Source organism: Lonchura striata, chromosome 15 (genome assembly GCF_050655825.1).
Source record: "Lonchura striata isolate lonStrDom1 chromosome 15, ASM5065582v1, whole genome shotgun sequence".
NCBI classification, from domain to species: domain Eukaryota; kingdom Metazoa; phylum Chordata; class Aves; order Passeriformes; family Estrildidae; genus Lonchura; species Lonchura striata.
In genome coordinates, this window is record NC_140717.1 from 14,338,098 (window position 1) to 14,361,548 (window position 23,451).

Genomic DNA, 23,451 nt, shown 5'->3' on the forward strand with positions numbered 1-23,451 from the left:
AATAAAGAGTTATAATGTAATAACAGCAGTAATTACAGATATCTTGGAAGATCTAAAAGCTGTAATCTTCAGAGTCCCAGACTAGGATTTCCCTTTCTTATTGCTGTACAGTTACTAAGAAAATAATTAGCTGAAGAATCCTGCAATGGGGAACAAAAAAGGTTATGAAATATATGAATCTTTTCAGCAAATCTGAGCAATAGCTTAAGAAAAAAATGTATGAAGGGCACTAGGTGAAGATGCAAGCAAAGTCTGATTATTTTTAGGAGTTTCTATTTCAACTTTGACCATAAAAAGAGAGCAACCTGGAAATTTTTGTACCAGCATGCCATTTCCTTTTTCAGCCATGGAAAGAATTTGAGTAAATCCCAATTTCCCTGCACACAGGAGTCTGGAGCTGCCTGTCCAGAGCAAGTGGAAAGCACAGGCCTGTAACACACGTGCTGGCAGAGAATTAAGAGGACGACTGCACTCTAAGCTCCTCCAGCAACTTAATCTAAATATTAAACTTAATTCCTTGAGAGGTCTAATTACAGCCCTTACTGCTGCTCAAGTGATCCCTGAATGGGATATTACTCCCATTATTAGCATTTATTACAGGATAGATACTCGATATTACTGTATTTGTCACTATCTTTTCCAGTGAAAGAGGGTGAGTGGGAAGCTGGAGACAAGGAATCTTCTTGGGCTCAGGTTACGCCCACTGCACTGTGAGGAGATGGAGTGTGTGGATGGGAAGCACTTCTGAGGAGCTCTGCTGGCTGTTGACTCATCCGGAGCCCTGCCAGTTCCCATGGCACCGAGTGGGGCAGCGTGAGCTGCGAGCAGAGCCTCATCCCTGCTCCCAGACCTGAGTCTCTGCAGGCCAAGGGGCACCGAGAGGTCCCTCCTGGGGATGGGGCTCTGGTCCTGCACACGCACCCCAAGGCTTTGACTCATGAGCCAAAATCCCACCAGATTTAAGCAGACTTTTCAACCCAACCGTGCCGACTGCAGAGGACAAACTGTGCATACACGGAGACTCGCAGGAGAGCAGCTGCTTTTACTCTTAGCAACCTCCTACGAGTATTGCAACAGAGGTGCACAAGGCTCATTTTTTTGTTAATTCCCCTTCCCAGGCCTGTTAGGAGCATGCCAGGGATTCCCTGGGCTCTGGATCCCAGGCAGAGCTGTCTCCATTTCAGTTTTATTACTGAGTAATTAAAAAGGCAAAAAGCGAGTGGATAGTGACGGTGCTGTTTGGATGACTCACTCCTCTTCCCTTATATTGCTCCAATAAATCCCTCACATACTTGTTGTAAATGCTACATAAGTTAATAAATAGCGACACTTAAACTAAGTTGGCCCTTCCCCTTCCTGGCAGGAGACACACTTTTATCCCAATTTACACATCCCAGACATTTCAGCTGCTGCTGTGCAGCTCACCACAACACACCCCTTTCTACCCCACACTTTGAGATTCATGCCTAAACACTCATGGCAGAACTCTTCTGGAACACAACACGATCCATTTTTGTAGGTTGAACTTCAGCTGAGCACCAGTGAAATTCTGCTTTGCGAAACTGGGGTGTCATCTTTTAACAACTGCATTTCCCAACTTTATCAGCAAATATTGCACCTCTCACTTCCATCAGACCAGCCAGGAGGAGAGTCCATCTGTTGTCAATAGAGATGGAGCCCTTCAGGCTTAAATTTGCATTAAGCACAATATATAAAATGAGAGCAGTGGAACAAAGCTTCTTCACACACACTTGCACAGAGGAAAAAAATATAACAGCGTTCTCTTAATGCAGATAATCAAAGTTAATTTGAGAACTCTGGAATCAACACTGATTAATTTTGGCACCTGAAGTACCTTGCTGCATTCGCCGTTGTATTTCTTGGAGAGAATGAGGAGTTAATAAAGGCAAATCTGGGTCTCTTCAGGCCCAGACAGGACAATTAATCATAACCTCTTACTGATTAAAAAACAAATTAGAAAAATAATAACTCACAGTGAATCATCAGGACACACCCACAGCCCCAGTTAGTATTGCTGGATTTCATGCACACTCATTTGCACCAAATACAATACAGCCCCTAGGGCTAAGACTGTTCAAGATCCCCTCAAACAGCTCAACCTGCACCTGAAATGGTGCTGCATTAATGTAAGAGTCTGCTGGGTGATGCTGGAAGAAGCTGTACGTCACGGTCAGAAAGAAAAGACTTCAAAGCAAAAAAGTCTCTCTTCCTTCCCTGCTCACCCCCCGCCCTTCATGCTTTCCGTTCTCTTACCCCACCATTTCAGGGAAGAAACGATGGTGATTTAGGCTCCACGTACCATGTGCATCAAAGAATTCATCATCTGAGCTGTCATCCGAATCCCTGGCAATGCTCTGCATCCTCCACTCAGAGATACTATGGCGTGAGGGACTTGCTGGAAAAAACAAAAAAGCTTTATGCGAAACGCTACATCGACAAGACAGAGAGTTCCCAACATGATCTTTGCTGGAGGAAGAATCATGTGTTCTCCAAGAAAATTCACTGCTGCAATATTAAAAAACACAAAACCCCGATGATGCTGGTGTGATGTCAGTGTACTGCTTTACAGATCCTGTTTGTTTACTGTTGGTAGAACCTGCCAGCAAGATGCTACATTAAAGCAAAGCTGCTTGGATCACTCTTCTGCTATTTTGAATGGCAGCTATTTATAATTGTTAGTAGGACGTGCAAAATCAGCTGGGTTTTAAAGTTTGCAATTAGGAAGGAAGCAGGCTGATTGGAAGCTCTCTCCGTGCCTCTCATCAGCACACAAGCCATGCCTCTGCTTTGCTAACTTTCGGGTGGGTAGCTCAGCAGAGCAGCCTGGAGAGAAATAATCTGTTTTCTGGAAGGAAATTGCTTCCACACAAATTGGATTAGAGATCTGTTTAAACTTTAAACTTGAATGATTTAAACAACACGCTATCCAACTACTTCAAAGGAAGCTGTTGGAGCAGTGGTCCTGACAGAGCAAGGAGAAACCCCAAAGTCCTTGTAGTGCTGTTTGCCCTCCTGTTACCACACCTACCTACTCCCTTTCACTTTCGCCTCCAGAGTTCTCTGAGCTAAATATATACACATTATGGCTCCTTCTTTTCTTTTTTTTTTTCAGATATAATTTAGCAACCATCCAGCCCGAGCACTTCTCGGCTGAAGTTGGCTCGGAACAGCCGCCTGCTGAAGGGAGAGCTGTCCAGAGAACGATGGAAGAGGGGGTTTGTCCCCTGGTGCTGTCACACAGAGCACACAAAGCACTCACAGCAGCCACCTAACCCAGCAAAAACCCGAGGAGACGGACAAGTTCTCATTCAGCATGTACAAGAGCCTGAAAGGCTCCAGTTACTGTGACAGCCGCACGAGCCGTTTCACGCTATTGTTCCAACAGAGTTGAAAATATAAGTAAAATTCTTCTCATCTCCCACCCGGTTGTCACATGGAACAAGGACTGTGCAGAGTCATGTAACTGCAGCTCAGCAGCCCCCAGCACCCCTCTGCCCAGCCTGGGAGCAGCCAGCGAGGAGGTGGCAGAGCAGAGCTCATTCACCCGGAGTGACGTCAAGGCACTCGCATAATAGCTGCTAAAAATAGAGCACCTAATAACACAGGGGAGGGTGACAAGGGTCCTGCCATCGCCAGAGGTCTCGCTCGGTGGTGGAGAAAAGGGAAATCTTCTGGAGAAAAGGCATTTTTTTCAGCTGGAGGTGGCGGTGCGTCGCGACAGCCCTCCTTGCTTCCATATGGTAATGTGCTGCCAGCATGAAGGAGGATTAAAATATCTGTGTGACGTACTTCCCAGCACATCACAATTAATTTCTTTCGTTACTTTTCCTTGTAAAAGATGAGACATTCTGCAGTTGAAAAGAAATTCATGCTTTACTCCCAGTGAAAACCTTCAAGTGAAATCCTGAGAGGTTTGAAAACTCCAGCTCCCAGTGATCATGTCAGCAGTGGAAAAGAGGGTTTGTGCAAGGAGCATAATGGGAGATGGGTGCATCAATATAAAATCCTGGTGTAGGCAAAGTAGCCAGTATTTTTATCTTTATGCAGTGATTTATGAAGCATCTGGTAGGTTCTTCCCTGGGGCTCACTCAAGTGAGTCATCGCAAGGTAAAGCTACCGCTCCTCTCTCATTCACCCTGTGATGAAATCAGTGATGGAGTGGGAAATAAAAATGGAGACTCAGCTCCCCATATTTAGTGCATATGACAGATGGAGAAGCTTCACTCACCCAGATGTTCCCTTCCACCATCACTAGAAGAAATCCAGCCCCTTGGGGTTTTCATCATTTTTTTCTCCTCTTGCAGTGAGAGCTATTTCCCTGCTGCCAGCAGCCCTTGGCTCATGAGAGGGAATTGCTGAGAGCTTGAACCTTGTGGCTGTAACTCACCAGGCAGTCACCCCTTTGTACAGAAAGGTCCAAAGAAGGGAAGTACAGCAAAACGAGGCGAGTCCCAAGGGAGAGGTGAGTAACAAAATCCAACACTTAAAGCTGAGCCCTTACAGAGTATCCACAGCAGAGCTTTAACATCAAAATCCTGAAAGCTTCCTTGAATGGTGTTTCAAAGGGAATGTACAGTCCCACCTAATCCCAGGGTGAGGTTTTATCTCCAAACAGCTACTGCACATCATTACCAGGGCAAGGGAGCAGCCCCCACGCACCTTTGGGGGTTCCTGCCCTAATATCCCCAGTAGCTGCCGAGATGTTTCACTGTGTGCAGCCCCAGGGAGCCAAACACCCCTCCTGAAATGACAGGCACATGGTGCCACAGAACCCTGGCCAAGGAGCACACGTACCTGCTGTGACACAGGTATCAAGGATAAGCAGATCTCCAGAAGGGAACACCATGGAAGGGCCTTAGAAAGCCACCAGTGGCTCCTGAGTAACAAGGACTAACTCTGCTGCTGGCTGTCTTTTGAGCCCCAGTGCTGCCAGCCAGCTCCTGCCTGCTTCTCTACAGTGTTTTTACAGATTCTGTGCTTCTGCCATTGGCAACTCTGCCACGTGACACCGACTCACAGTTATGGGATGACTAGAAACCTTCCCAAACCCAAAACAGGTCACCTGAAAAGACTAAGCCAGCAGCACCAGCAAAGAAGGCCTCCGAGCTAACAGGACTCACAGGACTAATACACATTATCCCAAAGGCACCCATCACAAGGAGACATGATCCACCTCCCCAAAAGCCCAACCTCCATGAGTTCAGAAGAGCAAGTCACAGACAGCATCTTACCTCCTCTCTTTGAAGAGCGTGAGGACTTGGAGGAGGTGGACCATTGCTTGGTGAGCGACCTGCCCGAGGCCGCGTCGCTGTTCGCAGAGGCGTCCTCGGCGTCTGCAGGTGACCCCGTGCTGGGCTCCACGTCCTTCTCCCCAGGAGTGTCCTTGACACCGTGCTGCTCTGGGTCATTCTCACCGCAGAACTGGGCCATCTTCTGGGCCAGCATCAGCTGGGCCTCCTTCTCCAGCTGCCGGATGTCCTCGATGGTGAGCCCGTACCACTCGTCCTGCCAGCACCAGGCCTGTCGGTGGGCCCGGACCATGACCTTCCGCAGCCCTGCCAAGCCAAAACAGCCCTGTCAGCAGAGCTTCAAACTGCACCAGCCAATGTGGTCCCCTCCCAAAACCACTGCAGGGACATTACAGTGACACCCAACCCGCAGTGCTGGACCTTCACACAGTCACGGTGGCAACCCGGTCACTTCATCTACTTGATCTCCTCAATTCTTCCTAATCAACCTGAGATCAGCCAGTCTCCTGTCACTGCTTTTAACTTGGAAAAGGATTTCCTAATTTTGGATGGAAAACTTTCAAACACATACCACAGTTTCAACTCCCTAAAGTTCTAGAAGTTGTAACATTTGGACCCTGCCTTCAAAATGAAACATATAACTAAGTAATTAAAAAAAGAAAATAGAAAAAAGAAAAAAGCTACTGATTTTTTTTTAATCCTGGAGAGTTTCAAGTCATTCCTTGATGGATGCTCCACAGCCCTCCCCAGTTGTTACACTACAGAAGCACATCCCACATTCCTGTCCTTGGAAACCCGTTTTCTGCACCTGGTTTCTATGTATCAGTGAAACAGCATCACAAATTGGAGCTTCTGAGATAATGGGATAGAAAGCAAGGTAAGGGAGGGAATAAAGATGCTTTATTTTGCAGATACCATCTGTCTTCTGCTGCAAGAGAAAAATTGAGTGGGTAAAGCCAATTTATAATATTTCAATGTATCATATATCTGAAAGGAAGAGCAGCATCAGTATTAACACACAAGGCACCTGACCAGGCAACAGATACTCTCCCCAAGACTTAGACTCACTCAGTAACATCATCACCCCCCCAACACTTTTAAAACATAGGAGTCACTCAGGATTTTCACCAATATTATTCCTTAAAAGCTCACAACAGATCAAACCTCCAAACTGCTATTTATTTCTAATAGGATCACACAACAGTAATGATGCTTTTAAAGCTTCTGTAAATACTAACTGATCCTCAGGAGTTTTTCTGCTAATAAACAATCAATTAATATTGCTCCCCCTTTAATTACTAGGAAACTGAGGCAGAGATGGGTTGAAGGACAAGACAAAAGCATCAGTGGGATTTTCTGTCAGTGGGATTGAGAGAGCAATCAACAGGCTACATTAGAATAATTTAGGTTTTGGGAGCTGCAGATGGAGCTCTCTAAGCACCACCATGAGGTAAGACAGCCCTCTTAAGCCACTCTCCATCTCCAGGAGCATGGCCAGAGCGGGATGGTCCCACCATGTGCAGATTTTCTAAGGTGCTGCCAGCAACGAGCTTCCCTGCTGTACAGAAAACAGATCCCACCACTGTCACAGCTTCTGTGATGTTCAGCCTAAAGATCCAGCTGGTTTTCAGCAATCACTTTTCTGTTTTCTTAAACACACAAAAAGCATGTTTTTATACGTTTATCTCCTTCCAGGTCTGAGCACTTTTTTTCTGTTCTGCTCTTTGGTCAGTCCTCAATGTCACCAGTCATCCCAAGCCAGGCTGCCAAGAGGAGATGGCCACTGAGATCAGCAGCTAACGCCACGGACTAGCTCAACCTGAACTTCATTTACACAGCAAGATTAAATCTATCAATATTTGATGTATTTTGGTGACAGACCTTCAGAAGGGAGAGGCAAGTTTGAGCCAGCAGAGTGTGACCTTCTGGGGCAGAATGACAGCCTTCAGCACCTTAATTCTGTTCGACCTGAGTTGAGATTCAGAGTTATTTCCCCTGCCAGATTACTTTTTGCAGAACTACAAGAGAATGTTTTAGCCTCTTCACCTCCTGTTATGATTGACAACCAGCAGAGCTTAAAACCCAAGATTAAATTTGCATCACACCCACACTGGAAGCCAATAAAACATTTCACTTGCTGTCCCCACCACCCTTTGGACTTCCACACCCACGGTGTGCAATTCCACCTTGCTTGGAACACCTTGAAAACAGACTGTGATCAGACACAGAAGTGAATGTTGCTCTTATCCCAAGGCTTCCCCCGTTCAAGGGCTCAGCAGGCTCCACTCCTGCTCCTGAATTCAGCCTTGATGTATCAGTGCCCCAACTCCTCAGAAATTCTCTGTGTAGAGGCGCAGGTGCCACCAACCACGTATCTGTGTTTTAATGGACTAGCACCACAGGGAACATGAAAACCACTTGGGCGTAAAAAAAAGTCTCTTGAAGTTCCTCTCTGCCTTCTTAGATCTCAAACATCACCTGCACTGCTTCCTGCCAACCCACAGATCTCCCCATGTGCCCTACTCGCATCCCTTTGATTAGACATCCTAAAGCACCCTTCCTTAAAGCTTTGCTCCTTTGAAAATAGGATGGCACCACAGGGCTTCAGAGCTGCTGTGCCTCTACCCCTCCAGGTTAGTTAAGAAGTCCAAAAAACAGATTACTTTCCCAGCATTTGGCATTCACCTGGGACGTGCCAGCAGTGCTGCATTTCTCTTTCTTAAACACGAGGAGAAAACTTGGGGGAGAATGAGGCTGTGCAGGTACAAAAGAAATGGAGAAATAAAAGTCATGGCTTGCAGAAAAGGCTTCAGTGCCAGGGAAGAGAACTTGAGGGGTTCCTCTGTGCACAGCAGTGGGCACTGAATTCCTGCCCAGCCAGCAGGCTCCCTGCAGAGACCCAGGGAACACAACAAGTGTCCCACACAGAGACAGGGAGCCAGGATCCAGCTACAAATGACTGTCCAGACTCACCTGTCCAGACACTGCTGCTCTCCCTGTGCAATGGAAAAAAACAAACAAACAAGTCTCAAAGCATTTTTGTATCAAAATCTTAGAGAAAAACAAGGTTTTTATTGGAAAGTGAAAAGGAGGGGAAACACCAGACCCAGGAAAGAGTAATTGGGAAAAACTCTCTTTGGAGCAGATGCCCATCAGAAGAGTGCTGAGAGAATCTGTGGCCCAACTGGCTTTCCTTTTTCTGCCTGGAAGGAGAGGAGGTGTAAATGTGTCCTACTCAGCCTCAGAAGTCCCTGTCATACACTGCCCCAGCTGCAGCACAGTTGGAAGTTTGCCTTGCCAGCAGGTTTTCCCCCTCCACCAACATGCCCCAAGCTTATCTGAGCCTTCTTCTTCAGAAGCAGAGGAAAACCCCACAGCCTCATCAGACACCTCACTGAAGTCAGGCAGAAAAAATGGGAAGAGATTTTTTGACAAGGATGCAGCTACCAGCTGGCTATCAGTCATTAAGTAGACTATCATTTCTCCAGAGTGCAATGCTTTGTTTAAAAAAAACGAACAAACAATAACACCACACATGCACAAATGTGCAGGCTGAGTTCAGAGCACCCGTCACCATGTGTTGATTTAATTATTGTAACATTTCCCACTGTGCTGTGCAGAAAGATCATCTGTGAAGAGCTGAGTAGGGTGCAAACATTTAAATAATTTGATTTCCAGCTCACCACCTCAACAACTCAGAGGTTGGTTGAATCCTTGAGGTGCTGACTCCTGGAAATGATTTGTGGTGTTGGACTTCATCATAGAAAAGGAAGTGTAAATGACCATTAGACGAGCCAGGACAGAAAGGTGCCTCCATGTGAATTTAAAAAGCTTTGGTCTGTAATTCTGGGCTTGTTTTTCAATGTGAAATTAAAATAGTAAATGTAATAAGATCTCAACAGAAATAAATCACAAAACCCACCAACAAATTCTGCCCCTAATGCCCTCAATATCCAAATAAAGCAACTGTTCAGATACCTATTGCCTCTGTACCCAGAAGCAACCTCCCAAATAATTTTAAAATGCACTGTCACAATTTCCTGACAGCAAATACAGGATTCCTGATTGTCCACGTGCAACACTATTTCCCTGACAGTCCCAAGAGATCCCAAAGCCTTGCCAGTACAATCCAACCAAAGGCCACCTGCAGTCACACCTGTTTGCTTCCCTGCCCTCCCTTGCTCAGAAGCCTCACAAAGAAAAGCCTGTGGTCACATGCACATCATGCCAACTGCCACCTGCCTCCCTCCCCTTGGAAAGACAAAACTCTGCCTTTGGGATCCAGTGGGCAGTGGATGGATGAACTGAGTCATTAGAGTGCTTTTGTGAAGCCAAAGTTGGGCAAAAGGGCTTCACCACTTCACCACTGTGCAGCAATTTGGGCATATTAAGCACAGGACACAGTGGCTTAGACAAAGCTCCAGTTACTGGGATGGAACACACTTTGCCACAGTATATAATTAATAACCCATACACAGTCAACACACTTGTTTAACAACAAAGGACTCAGAGCCCACATGCACCATTAGGAAGCAAGTGGGAGCAGAACATTATGCAGTGCCAGTCCAATTAAACTTAAAATCTATGGGAAAGGAGTAAAAAAGCATACAAATATTACAGCCAAGCAGACTAATAGCCCACAATCACAATTTTAGTCTGTGTCTCAGGCTGTCAAAGCACTGAGTAACTGTCCAATTAGTCATGGGAAAGAATGGCTGCTGCACTCAGTACGAGTGAGAACGTTTCAACACCGTCCCCCAGAGTTCCTCCCTCTGTGCTCAGCAGCCCTTCCACACTGCACAAGCCATCCATCATTTACCTCACACCTGCTCTTTTTTCAACCCATTCTCTAATTTTAGTTTGCTCCACTAAGCATTGCTCCTCGCTGGGCAGAGTTTGGATCTTGCTGTTTGTTTCCTTGCTGGCTTGCTGACCCTGCACAGGATGGGCTCATTCCCCAAGAAATGAAGTTGCTCGAGTTGGCAACAGAGGAACCAGGAGGAAAATGCCAAGGAAGAAGAGGCTGACCTACCACAACAACTCTGGCTCCTAGGAACTTGGCTCACCATCAGGTGCACAATGCACAAATGTCTCCATCTGCTTTTGGCCACCACGTGAAAACCCCACACGAGGATCTGCACCTAAGCCTGGTCAGTCCTGTTGCAACCACATCTTTCCAGCTTAAACATCCTCATGCACTGCTGGCTTTGGTACAAATGCTGGGGCACTTTGCCCACTGATGGCTTCCCCACATCTATCCCAGGGCAGGGAGAGGCCACAACAGCTCCTGCAGATACCCCAAGCTTTTACTCTCACTTTTCACTTTACTTCTACATCTTACCTAAAAGACTTCCCTGATTTTATGCATCTTAACCACTTTGAAAAACACTATTTGCCATCTTTATAACAGGCTGGAAAAGCTTTTGAAAGGCAGACAATGAACCGACTCTGCTCTGTGCAAAGCCTCAATCAAGAGGGAAATGGCAGGCAATCTTTCACCGAATACAAAAGCAATATTTCTAAGGGACCACAGTTAATCTATGCCAAACACCTCTGAACTGGAAGAGTCACATGTTCCTTTTTCATTTAACAGATACAATGGAGTTGTTATTCTGCCTCCGTGTTTTCCAGCATACACTAAATTAACCCGTGCCACCAAAACGCCAAGGGAGTTCAGTGCAGAGAGGCACTTGTAACACAGCCTACAGCAGGAAAAGCTTCCATCCCTGCCCAAAGAAAAGCAAAGGAGCTGTAAGAAAACAATCTGAGAGCATTCAGAGAGAGGTGCACACTATTCTCCACTGCTCTATCAGTGGTTTTCACATTAGCTCTCAGGAGCACAGTGTGACTGCAAAGAGCTTGAAAATTACTTATGCTAGAATCAGGCACTTCATGAAGACTTGCACATCAAAAGCAGAGTTGTAGAGGTCATGCAGAAGGATTCTCAGTGCACAGGAAAGTGGTAGCAACCCTTACATATCCTTTTTTTGGCATTTTCTTTGCCAGAGGACAGCCAGACCTCAGCCCTTTCAGATGGGAATGCTCCTTTAAAACACTAGGTTTTCCACTTGACCATAGATCTCATCATTTGTGGCAAACCTCAGAAACTGTATCAGGTGTTTTATAGATTTTCTGCAAAGAACAAATTTCTGCCAGCACTGCCACCACCTGTACTGTCTCCACTTAGTTACTCCCAGACACATCCACCTCCTCCTTAAAAGCCCTGACCTAAAAATGACACATCCATCAAAAGACATTTACTCATAACTCAGAGCCACACAGAGACCCACCAGCTCTGTCACAAGGCAGGTAGAAACTAGGGATGCTCCAGGGAGTGGTTTTCTGGAACCACTCAGGACACTGAAGTGAAGCTGATTTCTTTAGGCAGCCCTTCAGGATGGATTTTGCTCACAATAAAGAAGACTGGCAGAGTTTAAAAATTATCTGGCAGGTTTATCTTAAAAAAAAAAAATAAAAGAAGGAGAATGCAAGATGTTGCCTACACAGGATTGGAAACCTTTTCAGTGGGCACACATGGTTTGGATTTGCACATGCCACAATTATAAGTGACAGAATAACAGGATTTTTTCTGAGCTGACCCACAGAGTCATCAGATCTGAGAGTCTCTTCACAGACGTGTCCTGGAATGTGATGCATTGCACATACCTCACCTTCATGTTTCAATTCAGGATAAACATTAAGGAGTGAACTCTGCAAGACATAAATGCTCACCAACATCGTGGATAAAGCGCTCGATTTTCGACTGCATCCCCCAGTATCTGAACTCCACTTTACACAGTTTGTATGCACACATGATGGGGTATTTCCCAGGGTTGTTCTTGTACTCCTGAATCCAATCTTCTGACAGGGGTCCTCTTTTAGTCTTCACTGATTTATACAGCTTTGGATCCTCCTCAGCTTTGTATTCGTGGGGAGGGATAGGATCTTTAACAATATCAATAGGATCTATAGAAAGAGAACAGAAACGGTTAAACCTTTCCTTTTCCTGAGCAAAACACAAAACCAAAATTTTTCATGAGTTATTTCTGTTGTAGTAAGTACCAGAAGCATTACAGCAATTTAGTTTCTTTTTACTTACACTTAAACAACTGATATTTAAATTGTTTATACACTGCTGCTGGGCAGAGATCAGCTCTGCCAGAGGAATGAGCACACACAGTTCCAGCAAACAGAGGCTTTGCTCCAAATAGCTGTTTTTGCCCACAATAACTGCAGATCCATGGCACTCTGGCAGCTCTGCACACTCTGCCTTTCCAGCTCCACACAGATCTGTTGCACATTCCACCTTCCAGCTTTTCTAATACCACTCAGTGCTGCAGCTGTCTCAGGGAAGACAGTTAAACACACCTGCCCTGCTCTGGAGCAGACATTGCCCATGGAACATCTCATCTCTGGGTCCATCAGAGGAGGGGACTGGGAACTCCTCACCTGCTATTGTTGGCCCAGATGTACTGTGGGAAGCAGAAAGTTTAACTAAAGGCCTAATTAGCAACCCAACAATGGAGAAGTGGAAGCTGCAGCAGGAGTGGAGTGAATTAACATATTTTAAAGACCTGCAACCCCCAGAGCTCAGCAGAAGCATCTGAAGTTTGGATTGAAGGGCAGGATCACACTTCCCCAGAAGTGACAGCTCTGTGACACCTCTCAGTGCACTGGTGGGACTCCAGCCTGCTCAGCAATGAGGACAGATGAAGTGAAGTACAAAAGTACTTTTTTGAAATACTTTTGCCTTTTCTCATTAATTCCTTACGTTAACTCAATCTTCTAAAGGCAGTTGTGAAGTGAGTGTTAGCCTACATGAGGGCAGGACTCAAAGGAGAGGGAACAAAAATTAAATGCAACTTCATGCTTCGAAAGTGCAGATAGGAATAATTTTCATATACATGAAGGAGCAACACAAATAAACAGCAATATTTTCACAATTATACAGCTTTTTTTTTCCTCTTTTATGGTTATTTCTACTTATTACCCCCAATTCATTAGATGCCTTACTTCTCTTGGGAGCTGCATAAATAAGATGGAAATGCATCAGCTTAAATTTATTGATGGGGCATTCAAATTATTTCCACGGAATTTACATCAAGACTAGAAAGCATTTTGGTATCCCCACCCTACTTGATGTAACCCTTCCTGCAGTGGCACTGACAGGGTGCAGGTGGGTATTTAGGGAGGACAGACAGGCAGATGGGCACACCAAGTCAAAAAAGGAAAAAGACAAAACCAGGGAAAAGTAGAGGAAGAAGGCTGTTTACCTAAAATGGTTTGTCTTTTTTCGGCAGCAGAAAGGTTGAACACGTTGTTATGGTCTCCTGGGTCAGTTTTGTAGTAGGTCTCAATATCAATAGAGAACTTCTCCACAAAAGGACACGTGTACCTGGGAGCCAGAACAACACAGCTTAGAGTAAATCAACCTCAAATCCCAGCCAGCCTTCACTCATGTTTTCCTTCAGATATGCTTAAAATACCAACTAGAGATTGTTCTTTAATTACTTCTTAAGACAGAAGTTCACCAGTTTTCAGCAAGGAGATAAATTTTGGGCCTACTACATTAAAAAGCTGGATACTGTTACAAGGACACCAGGAAATGCACCTGTGCAAGGACAAAAGCAAAGCTCCTGCCTGGAACCTGTGGCAGAATAAAACATGAACTAGTTCTGTGCAGCACAGGTTTCCTGGCCAACTGATTGACTCATAGGCATTTCAAGAGAAGAGATAAAAACTGACTGGAAGTGAACTTTAATCACTTAAAAGTCAGGCAGTTCCATTATACTCAGTCACTGGCAACAGCTCATATGCACACACAGACTCCCCACCTTCCCAGGATTGATGTTACTTGCAGAGACCAGCTAAAACAAAACCAGAAAATTTTTCCAGATTTTTCATAGAAGTCGAAATACCCATTAAAGCCTTTTTATTGTGCAAGATGTCAGGAAAATCAGATTTGTAAATCTGAAAAAGAGCAAATGCTCTAAAATGGAGTAACTGGCACAAAGGTTATTTTTTTCCAGGGTGTGTGAAGTCCTCCCTGACAAAATCAGATGAAACAAGGAGGTCCCAGGGGGCTCTACAGAGCCTCTGGCTCTCTTCCCTCCTCAGATTGAAAACTATAGGATGTAGGTTTGTTATTTTCTAGTTAAATGACAGACAGTTCTCAGGAAAAAAATGCTGTGATTATTTATTTATTTATTAAGATTTTTCTTTCCCCTGTACAAATGCATCCTGTCTTCCCTGACAGGATTCAGCATGACATCTGTCCCAGCACTGTGCACATTTATAACCTCCCCAAGCTTGCAGAGATCTGCAATGTTAAGCAGATACAAATAGAAACCATTCATGATTGCCCAAGCTTTGACAGACAAAACAGCTCCACATTTTACAGCAAGGAGCCACAAATTCTCAGGCAGGTGTGCAGTCAGTCCAGGCAAACTCCTGAGACCAAGCACTGCACAGGAATTTTAGGACTTGACCCGAGTTGCTCCAAAGGATATTACTGGAGAGGGCAATGCCATGCCAGAGAGTGACATCAAGCCCTGTCTTTAACACAGGGAAGCTGATGGGGTCAGCTCTGCTTGGAATGACCCCGAAATTGTAAAATTCTTGTTCCCCAGCCCACGCAGCCAAAGGAGAGGAATGTGTAAGGTCGAGTTTTCAAAGTTGTTTATTTCTCCTTATCTATAACATTCTCTTTCTGACCTGCCATGGTCCATCTAGTAAAGAAGCCATGGCAGTCTGCCTCAAGCAGCTCCCACATTATATACTCAAAACTACGTGTTGTATGTTTACAGATTTGTGCCAGTGTCCATCACCTGTGTTAGACATTGAATCTCTGCCTTAAACCAATAGAAAAGTGTCACCATCACAGCAAGACATGGAGGACAAGAAGGAGAAGAAGGCTAGGACACACCCAAATCCCTCCAGATTGTACCCCTGAATTACATTCTAAAAACCCCAAAATTCTAATTTTCCACCCTGTGTCAATTCAAATATCACACTACTCAAACCCTTGTGGTTTTTAATTCCTCATACAGAGTTGGCAGTTTTTTCCATGGGCTAAAATCAAAGCCACAGGTTTTTTTGACTTTGTGCTAAGGTCAAGAGCCCCCTGCCAAGGTCTGGAGACAGCCAGGGCAGCCAGAGGGATGTGCTGGACTCCGACAGGAAACAGCTGTGGACATTTTTGCCCAGATTTACCTTGTCCTTGTGTAAGGATAAGCATTCCAGGACTCCTCCTCGACGCGCAGAGCTGCCTTGGGCAGGATGGAGCGGAACCAGCTGGGGATGTGCATGCCAATGTGGTAAACCTTGTGCGTGTACTGCCCGCTGCCCCCCGGGCCGTCCACGTAGGGCCTGTTCTCCAGGATCTCCACTCCACTGCCTTCCCCACATGTCTCCTCTCTGCTCTTTTTCTGAAAGGGAAAACAGATCACAAATACATCACCAAAATGTTCCTTTTCCAGGGCATCATATGAGGACTTGGCTCTCAAAGCACCTGGACACTGGGGATGGTTTCTAGGACTCCTTCTGAGCACAGCAGAGCTGTAGCAGCACCCCAGCACTAAGATTATCAAACCTAGACATTATAAAATCAAAATTTAGAGATTCATCTGGCCAACACAGAGATTTGATTTATTCAGGACGCCATGCCAATTTCCATTTGGATGCTCAGTTTGAACGGAGCATCTCAACTCCTGTTCCTGGAACAGGTAACACATCACACCCCAACCCCTTGGCTCCAGCTCTGAACCACCCAACAGCACAAAACCCTTTTGCATCAGCCAAGGGGAGTTTGTCCAACCTGGCACAGCCCCGTGGTGATGTGAGTGTGAAGAATCACACACACTCCTGCTGCAGCAGCACCTCAGGCTGGACACCAGGAAGAACTTCTTGACTGGAAGAGGGGTCAGGCATTGGAGCCACCACCCTGGAGGTGCTCAAGAAATGACTGCATGTGGCACTCAGTGCTCTGGTTGAGTTGGCAAGCTGGGAATTAGTCACAGGTTGGAGTGATGATCTCAGAGGTCCTTTCCAACCTCAATGATTCCGTGATCGCAGTGATAAAGATTATTCTGTGACCTACACCCACAGGATTTGAGGGCTTGTTGCATGTGATCTGGCCCAGCAGCAGCTCTCCAAGAACAGCTTGGAGACTTTGCTCTGCTAATTAAGATATTTAGAAGAAACAACCCAAGTTTGCCAGAACGATCACTGCACCCCCTGGCAGCCTCCGCATTTTGGCTTATTTGTAGGACTGTCCTTCAGTGAAAACCTGGCAAAAATTCCTTCAATAAAAAAATAGTAATTTCAGTGCTTCTAAGATGAGCTAGAGGCAAACCAAATATTTATTAATTTCTCACACATTTCAGCAGATTGGATGATTTATAACCTTCATCATTTCCAAACAACAGATTCATTCTGTTAGCATTTTGAGATTATTGTTTGTATTTGAAAGCGCAGTACTTTGGAAATTAAGGGGGCAAAAAAGGAATTTTATACCAAGAATCAACTGTGAAATGTAACACAATAACAACTCTTCATTTTTGGCATACAAACAATTCAAAGGATAACATGGTTTAACAGAAAATTATTAATAAGATGCAAGAGATCAACTTCTTATCTTTTGAGGACAGGATGTTAAGCCAACAGAGCTGCTTAGAAGTAAGTAGCCCTGTTTATAAAGACTCTCCAGTGATTTTTAATTTAAACAGCCATAACTAACAAACTTAAATAACTGACAATCTAAATAATCACTTTTCTCCTATCCCATAAACAGCAATAGGGAAAAAAAAAAAAAAAGCAACAAAAAACAGAGAAGTATTTTGTTACAGTTTATTTCTAACACTCAGCTGGCAGTTCATTAAAGCACACATCCTCTTCTAACAAACTACTGTCTTTCACTTCTTATATAAGCACTGACCAAGTCCTGTACAAATATTTATGACAATAACATTAAATAATCTTGATGACCCCAAAATCTGGTTAATTCAAAGGTCTCAGAAAAGGCAGTAACCCAGCCAGCACAGTGGAAGTGTCAGACAGAATAATTGCACGGCATCTGCTCTAAACAGTTGATAGAAATTATAGAGATTTAGAGTTTTATTATATGGCAGAAGCACATGGAAGTCAGAAGCAGAGGGAAGATGGGTTTTCTTCGTGCCAGGTTATTCAAAACTCCCTTCTAGACTGCAGAGTTACAGCACTTCCAGGCAATTCTGCAAGTCCTCATTTGGGACCAAAATCCACTGAGGGGTTTTACTCACTAACACTGCTATTCCCCATTTCACTTTTCCCCGTTCAGTCAGTTTTAACAAAAACTTCTCTGCATGGGGCTGAGCTGCCTGATTCTCACCCCACAGCTAGAACCCTGAAGAACCCACAGCACTGGCCAATTTTAGCTGTACACTAATAATTCCATCAGCAGCTTCTCCACCCAGCCTGGAACTGGCAATGGTGGGAGATGCAAGGGTGACACGTTGTCATTGTCCCAGCTCACTGGGAGAGAAGGCAGGAAGGAAAAACCAAGTTCACTGAGACTCTTTGTAAAAATCAGTTGTCGTCCCACTTCTGAATTGTGGTTATTTTATTCACTTCTGTGCAGCTGCAGCAGACTGCAAACCCTATTCTGGGAGCAGGGTGTGCTTCCTCCTCCAGCCTTTCCAGAGGACCAACTCCAGCCCACAGCCTTTGTCACCCAGTTACAAACCCTAAGCAAATTTTGGCCCTCCACATCCCTCCTACTTGTCATCTACGTAAGATATGACAAGACCATTTTCTCACATGAATGTGAAATAAGAGCTGTAGCTCTGCTGTCAAAAAAAAAAAAAAAAATCAAAGATTATATCCCAAACTATCTTTAGAGCCAGAACTTTTGAGTCAGGCCAAATTTATACTCATAACACACCACACTGCTGGGAAGGATAGTACGATCAAAGAGAAACTCCCCAGGATAAACCCACACAAAGCTGCTTCCCAGCCCTCCAGGCTCTCACACTTAGCAGCTGGCTTGTGAGAAGACAACGAGCTGCAGCGAAGTAAGGAAGGGCCAAGAGTCAGGAGAGACTGAACAGAGCAGTTACTGAACAATCAGAAAGACAAAGAGAAAATATGTTTCTCATATAATACAAGTAAAGACTTTAGCCACACGCACTTGAGAGACCAGGATGGTACTCTGGGCATAAGTGGTGCTGTGAAAGTGAAGCACTTGTGGGAGTGAAGAGCAATTTGCTCTGCAGCCATGCAGCCTCTTCATGCCTACTGTGCCTGAGCTACAGCCTGGAGAGGGCTTGTCACAAGGAAGTGGTCTGTAAACAACAGTTAGAAAATAACCCTCCATTAGGAAAACATTTGGCTTGAGAAGTGTGTGGCAGGGCCTCTCCAAGGAACATCTGCTGGAGGTGATGTGCAGGCACTTGAGGGTCAGTGTCAGAGGTTTCAGCCTCGGAGAGAAGTAGAGACAATTTAGCAGATTACCTGGGTCACTGCCACTCACTACTGACACACATCTTCCCTTCTATAAATACCTGAGGAATGGTCCCCAGCAAAATCAAAGAGTATCTGACAGCCTTTATATGCAGGTTATCTAACCATAATCACAGTAAACCACCTTATATTGCATTACAAGAGGAAATCCAGTCATCCCTTTCCAAGCCCCTCTCCTGCTGATGACACTCCATGTTCCCCACAGCCCCATCAATAGCTTTTTAGGACAGATGGTGACACAGATCCCTTCTAGCTAAAGTAATAGCATTAAATTACTCATAACAGGGAACCCAGAGAAGCAGATGCACCATGATTAGCAAGAATGCCAGTTACTTAAAGGCTTCTATTAAAATAAATCTCTTGGCACAGCAGCATAGCATGGGACACAGCACATGACCTCAGCACAACAATCACAGATGAATAATTCCCATGAATATCACTTAACCACTGGGCCAGCCTAAGCCCGTTTATCATCTGCCCTTCTCAACAGCAGACAACAGCTGTAAACAGAGCTTTCCACAGGCAGGTTCATCAGATCTCAGATCTTCCATCTCCTTTCCCATTTGAAATGTGTCTGCCAACCAGAGCAAACCTTTTGTGCAAAGCCTTAGTCCAGCAAATGACCTGGCCCAGGTGAACAGAACCAGGTGACTCAATGAAATTTGTTTGTTTTTCTAGTGGGACACAGCTCCATAAAGGAATGATGGTTGATGGCAACAGAAACCTTCACAGCCCAAGGAGTCTCAGCACAGCTGAAGGAACAGCATTCCTAGAACAGGAATGCATAATGCTGAATCAAACAGTTAAGGATGTAGCTTATTGGATCAGCTGGAGAAATACAAAAGTCAGGCTGTGTAAATTAAGATTGCCTTGTAATGTTTTGCTTTCAGGGAATTGTAAAAAATCAGCGCCATCAACCAACTCAGAACACCAAGAAGAATATTAATCTAATCCAGAGCCCTCCTTGTGTTCCTGCCCTGGAATCCAGCCCAGGCTGCTCACAGGCTCAGGTCTACAAGCAGAGAATCTCTGCAAAGCCAACAGCAGCCCTGCAAACAGCTCAGCTTGTTTAGCTTCTCCTCAAGTTGTCTGTTTTTATTGTAACTACTCTGAGCACTGCAATGGTCCTGCAGAGAACAGTAAGGACAGGGTGGGCTGCATGGTGATAATGGGTGATCTGGGCATGTTCTAGCTTTCAAAATAGATTATAACTACACTCTCATCTTGTTCACCACTGATTATTGCTTGCAGTACAACCTCTCAATCTAAATAAGTGAGACAGCGCTTACAAAAGGTTGGGATGCCTTCGTTCCTGATGTTTTCTTATTTCCCTTCAGCAGTGCAGTCACAAAGGACCCATGAGAGCTCTAATTTGAGATTACTCCAATTATGAAGACTGACAGCACCATGCTTGACAGACCTATCATCCATGGGCACAGAAGACACAAATCATTGTATGGAAACAATAACCAGGAGATTTTTTGAGTTTTTTCCCTCCAGCTCCCATTTGGAAAGGGATAGTCTGGACAAAACTCTTCTGGGAGAATGCATTAAAATAACACTGAACTCTCAGGATTTTTTTAGCCCACTTAGACACAGATAGGGATATGAGCAGTTTCCAGCTGGCTGATGGTTTCAGTTAACAAGGACAGCAAAGACATCTCTGTAACCACAGAACAAGAACATGACAGCAAATATCCCCAGAGGACCCTGCTAACATACTTGCTCATATTGTTGTGGCAAGGGAGGCTGAAAAAACATTCTCTATGACCAATTACTATTTTTTTACTGTTTTGGATGCTAAGGCTACCACAAACACCAATTAAGTCCCCAGAAACAGACCCTTCCTTTGGGAACCAAAGAAAGAATGAAGTGCCTCATACAATCCATCAGACCACAAAAATGCCTGAAGCTGCTCAGCAAGATGACTGCTGTCATCACTGGAGAGCTCTTAAGACCTTTTTCACCACCAGACCTGTTCTGTTCAGTTTTAGAAAGGAAGTGTAAAGGCACCCAAAGTATAAACAAAATTTAGGCTGGGGGACAGGAATAAATTCTTTCCTCTCAATCTCTTCCACTGAGGGAAAAATATTCCCAACTATCTCCAATTGAACATTATTTAGGCTGAGGCATATTTCACTCTTACAATTGATTTTCCAAAGTGGTGTCTTCTTCCCACCACCAAGAGTCTTCCTTGCTATGCTCGACCAGCCATCCTCGCTCCCACCTGCAAGCACCAGGTACTGAGGAGGTACCAGTGACACTGTGGCTGGGACCTTGCACGTTGTAAACTTTAACAGAAAAGCTGGGAGAGGTTATGAGAAAAGCAGCCTGTTAGTCTCAGCCATGTAATTTGGCTAATTGTGGCAGTACCAGCAGTCAAACACCACAAACAAACCAGCATAAAATATGACAGCACACTCCAGCCATGCTTGAATTAAACAGCACCAAAAACCAGAAAGCCAAGGAAGGTCACACTGGGAAACACCAAAAGGTCCTGGAAGGACTGCTTGGATTATTCTGAAGGGGTTTTCCCAGCACAGAGTGCTGCACATGGCTGTCGTGGCCAGGGAGGGTGTGCCTGCTCAGGGTGGGTCCCTCTGCCTGTGCTGTGGAATGACTCAGCTCTGGCTTCTGTTAACCACTCCTTCACGAGCATTTGAGCTGACATCTAATTCATTACCAGCAATCTGCTTTCAGCACCAGCAACCTTCTGCCTGCTGATGCAGATATCTGATAGACCAGGCCCCGTTCATGGTCACTATTTACTGCAGGTAACCAAAACCCACCTATGCAAACAAAATGCTGGGTTATCCTAAAAGTACTATAGTTTCATACTTTACAACTTGTTCTTTTCTTTTCTTTACGTGTGTGTCAAAAACCTGAAACACTCAATTAAAATCATATCACCATAACCAGGGCAATACTTGAGCAAAAAAGCTTTATTCCAAGTGAAAGAAGGGAGCAGAAGAGATGGAGCTATTGCACTCAGAGAAGCCAAGATGCAGAACTTCTCATCACATCAAAACCAACATATTTTTATCCGTGCACAATGTTCTAACAGCAAACAGGAAGATACAGGAACTAAATTAAAAAGAAAAGTCACCCCTGCTGTTACTTATGCAGGAGAGTGCTGAAGTACAGCAGCACACAAAACTTCTGGCTGTCAAGAGGCTTTTGTGCCCCAGTCAGAACAGCTGAGTCCCTCACATTAAAGACCATGGAATCAACAGAAGAGCAGCATTTTGAAGAAAGCAACCTAAAGACACAGAGCTGCTGGCAGGGCTACATCCAGTACCCAGATCTTTAAATCCCCATTTCTGCACCCTTACCATTTTGTGACAGTGCTCTTTGCTGGGATGGAGTAGAGATCTTTATGCAAATATAGCAAAACAGTCCTCAAACAGGGAAGCTTCTCTACTCCTTTTCTGCAGGACTTGAGAACAATCTTAATGGTTATATTAAAGGTTGGCAGGGGCTTACCTTTAATAATGGGAATCCTGTTATCCCAGGGATGGTTTTAACAGAACTTTTGAGCCTGCACTTTGTAAGATACAATCAGAAACAATTACATCAAGTTGGACAGTCTCCCAATCACAAAACTGCTCAGGACAGCAAGGGACTTGTGAGTTTTGCTCTTGTCCCTCAAAGCAAGGCTCACTCTGTCTCATCATGCACAGTAAAGTCAATGGGAAAACAAGTCCAACCACAACAGGATTCCCCACTGTGCCCATAACACCATTCCTGCTCTTCCAGAAGCTGTGGGCACCACAGGACCCTGTTTTTTTTTTACACCATGAGCACCACGTTATGAATGCAGACAACTTCAAACTGCATCCTGTGTTTCCATGGCAATGGGAGGGGCTGCATCAGCAATCCCCCAATTTGGGCCATCCTCACTCAGCAAGGATTCAGCTGCACTGAATCCTTGCTGGGAAGAGCAAACCAGTGATGTCACCAGTAACCATGGTGCCCACAGCTGAGCCTCCCCGTGCCCTTTGTGCTCTAACACGCATCCTTCACACGTGACAATTACTTTAATCCAATTAGTGCTGTTAAAAAAGAAAAAAAAAAAAAAAACAACAACAAAAACTCATAAAGGGCCATGTCAATACTTATTTCGGGAAGGAAGGTTAGTTTGAGTCAACAAGATAATGATCAGAACACAAGGCCTGACAATAGCACTTTGAGCCTCACTGCTCCAAATACACGGGAATGACCTGAAACCCTGGGGAGAGGGGAAATAAATCTGTTCCTCATCAACGGCTTCATTAATAAAGGCAAAAGAGCAGCTGTTTTAAACATCCCCCTTGCAGGTTTGATCAATGGGCTGGGCAATATGCCATGCTTCATTCCAGCCAGGCACTGCCCTGTCCCCAAACACTGATGCCTCACCAAGTGCACATAATTCTGATAGTAACCATGAAGTAGTTACCCTCTGTTAGTAACCATAAAGTTACCCTTTTCCCAACCCAGCTCTGATCTGCTGCAACTTCCAGGAGAATTCTCTTTTGGGTCCTTCCCAGCTCTGTAGGGGGATGCCACCTGGTCACTCCTGCCTGTGGCAGAGATTTTATGGAGGGGAATCTTCCCTCAAGTTTACCAAGCAAGAATTTGGACTAGCAGACAGGCCTGTAACCACCCTCAATGCTGCCTCCAAGGGGACTTCCAGCACACAAGGAGA

At 44.9% G+C, this 23,451-nt stretch overlaps 1 protein-coding gene across 16 annotated transcripts in view; it reads right to left on the reverse strand.

Annotated features, from left to right (window-relative positions):
* The window catches only part of PITPNM2 (phosphatidylinositol transfer protein membrane associated 2), a 122,223-nt gene that overhangs the window by 30,346 nt on the left and 68,426 nt on the right, over positions 1-23,451 (reverse strand). For all 16 annotated transcript variants that reach the window (XM_021532743.4, XM_021532744.4, XM_085593326.1 and 13 more), the window contains 5 exons: positions 15,483-15,697; positions 13,544-13,665; positions 12,003-12,236; positions 5,253-5,576; positions 2,321-2,416 (listed from right to left, as the gene is read on the reverse strand). In XM_021532743.4, the coding sequence (XP_021388418.1) occupies positions 2,321-2,416; positions 5,253-5,576; positions 12,003-12,236; positions 13,544-13,665; positions 15,483-15,697 (991 nt within the window). The remainder of the gene's footprint in view (positions 1-2,320; positions 2,417-5,252; positions 5,577-12,002; positions 12,237-13,543; positions 13,666-15,482; positions 15,698-23,451) is intronic.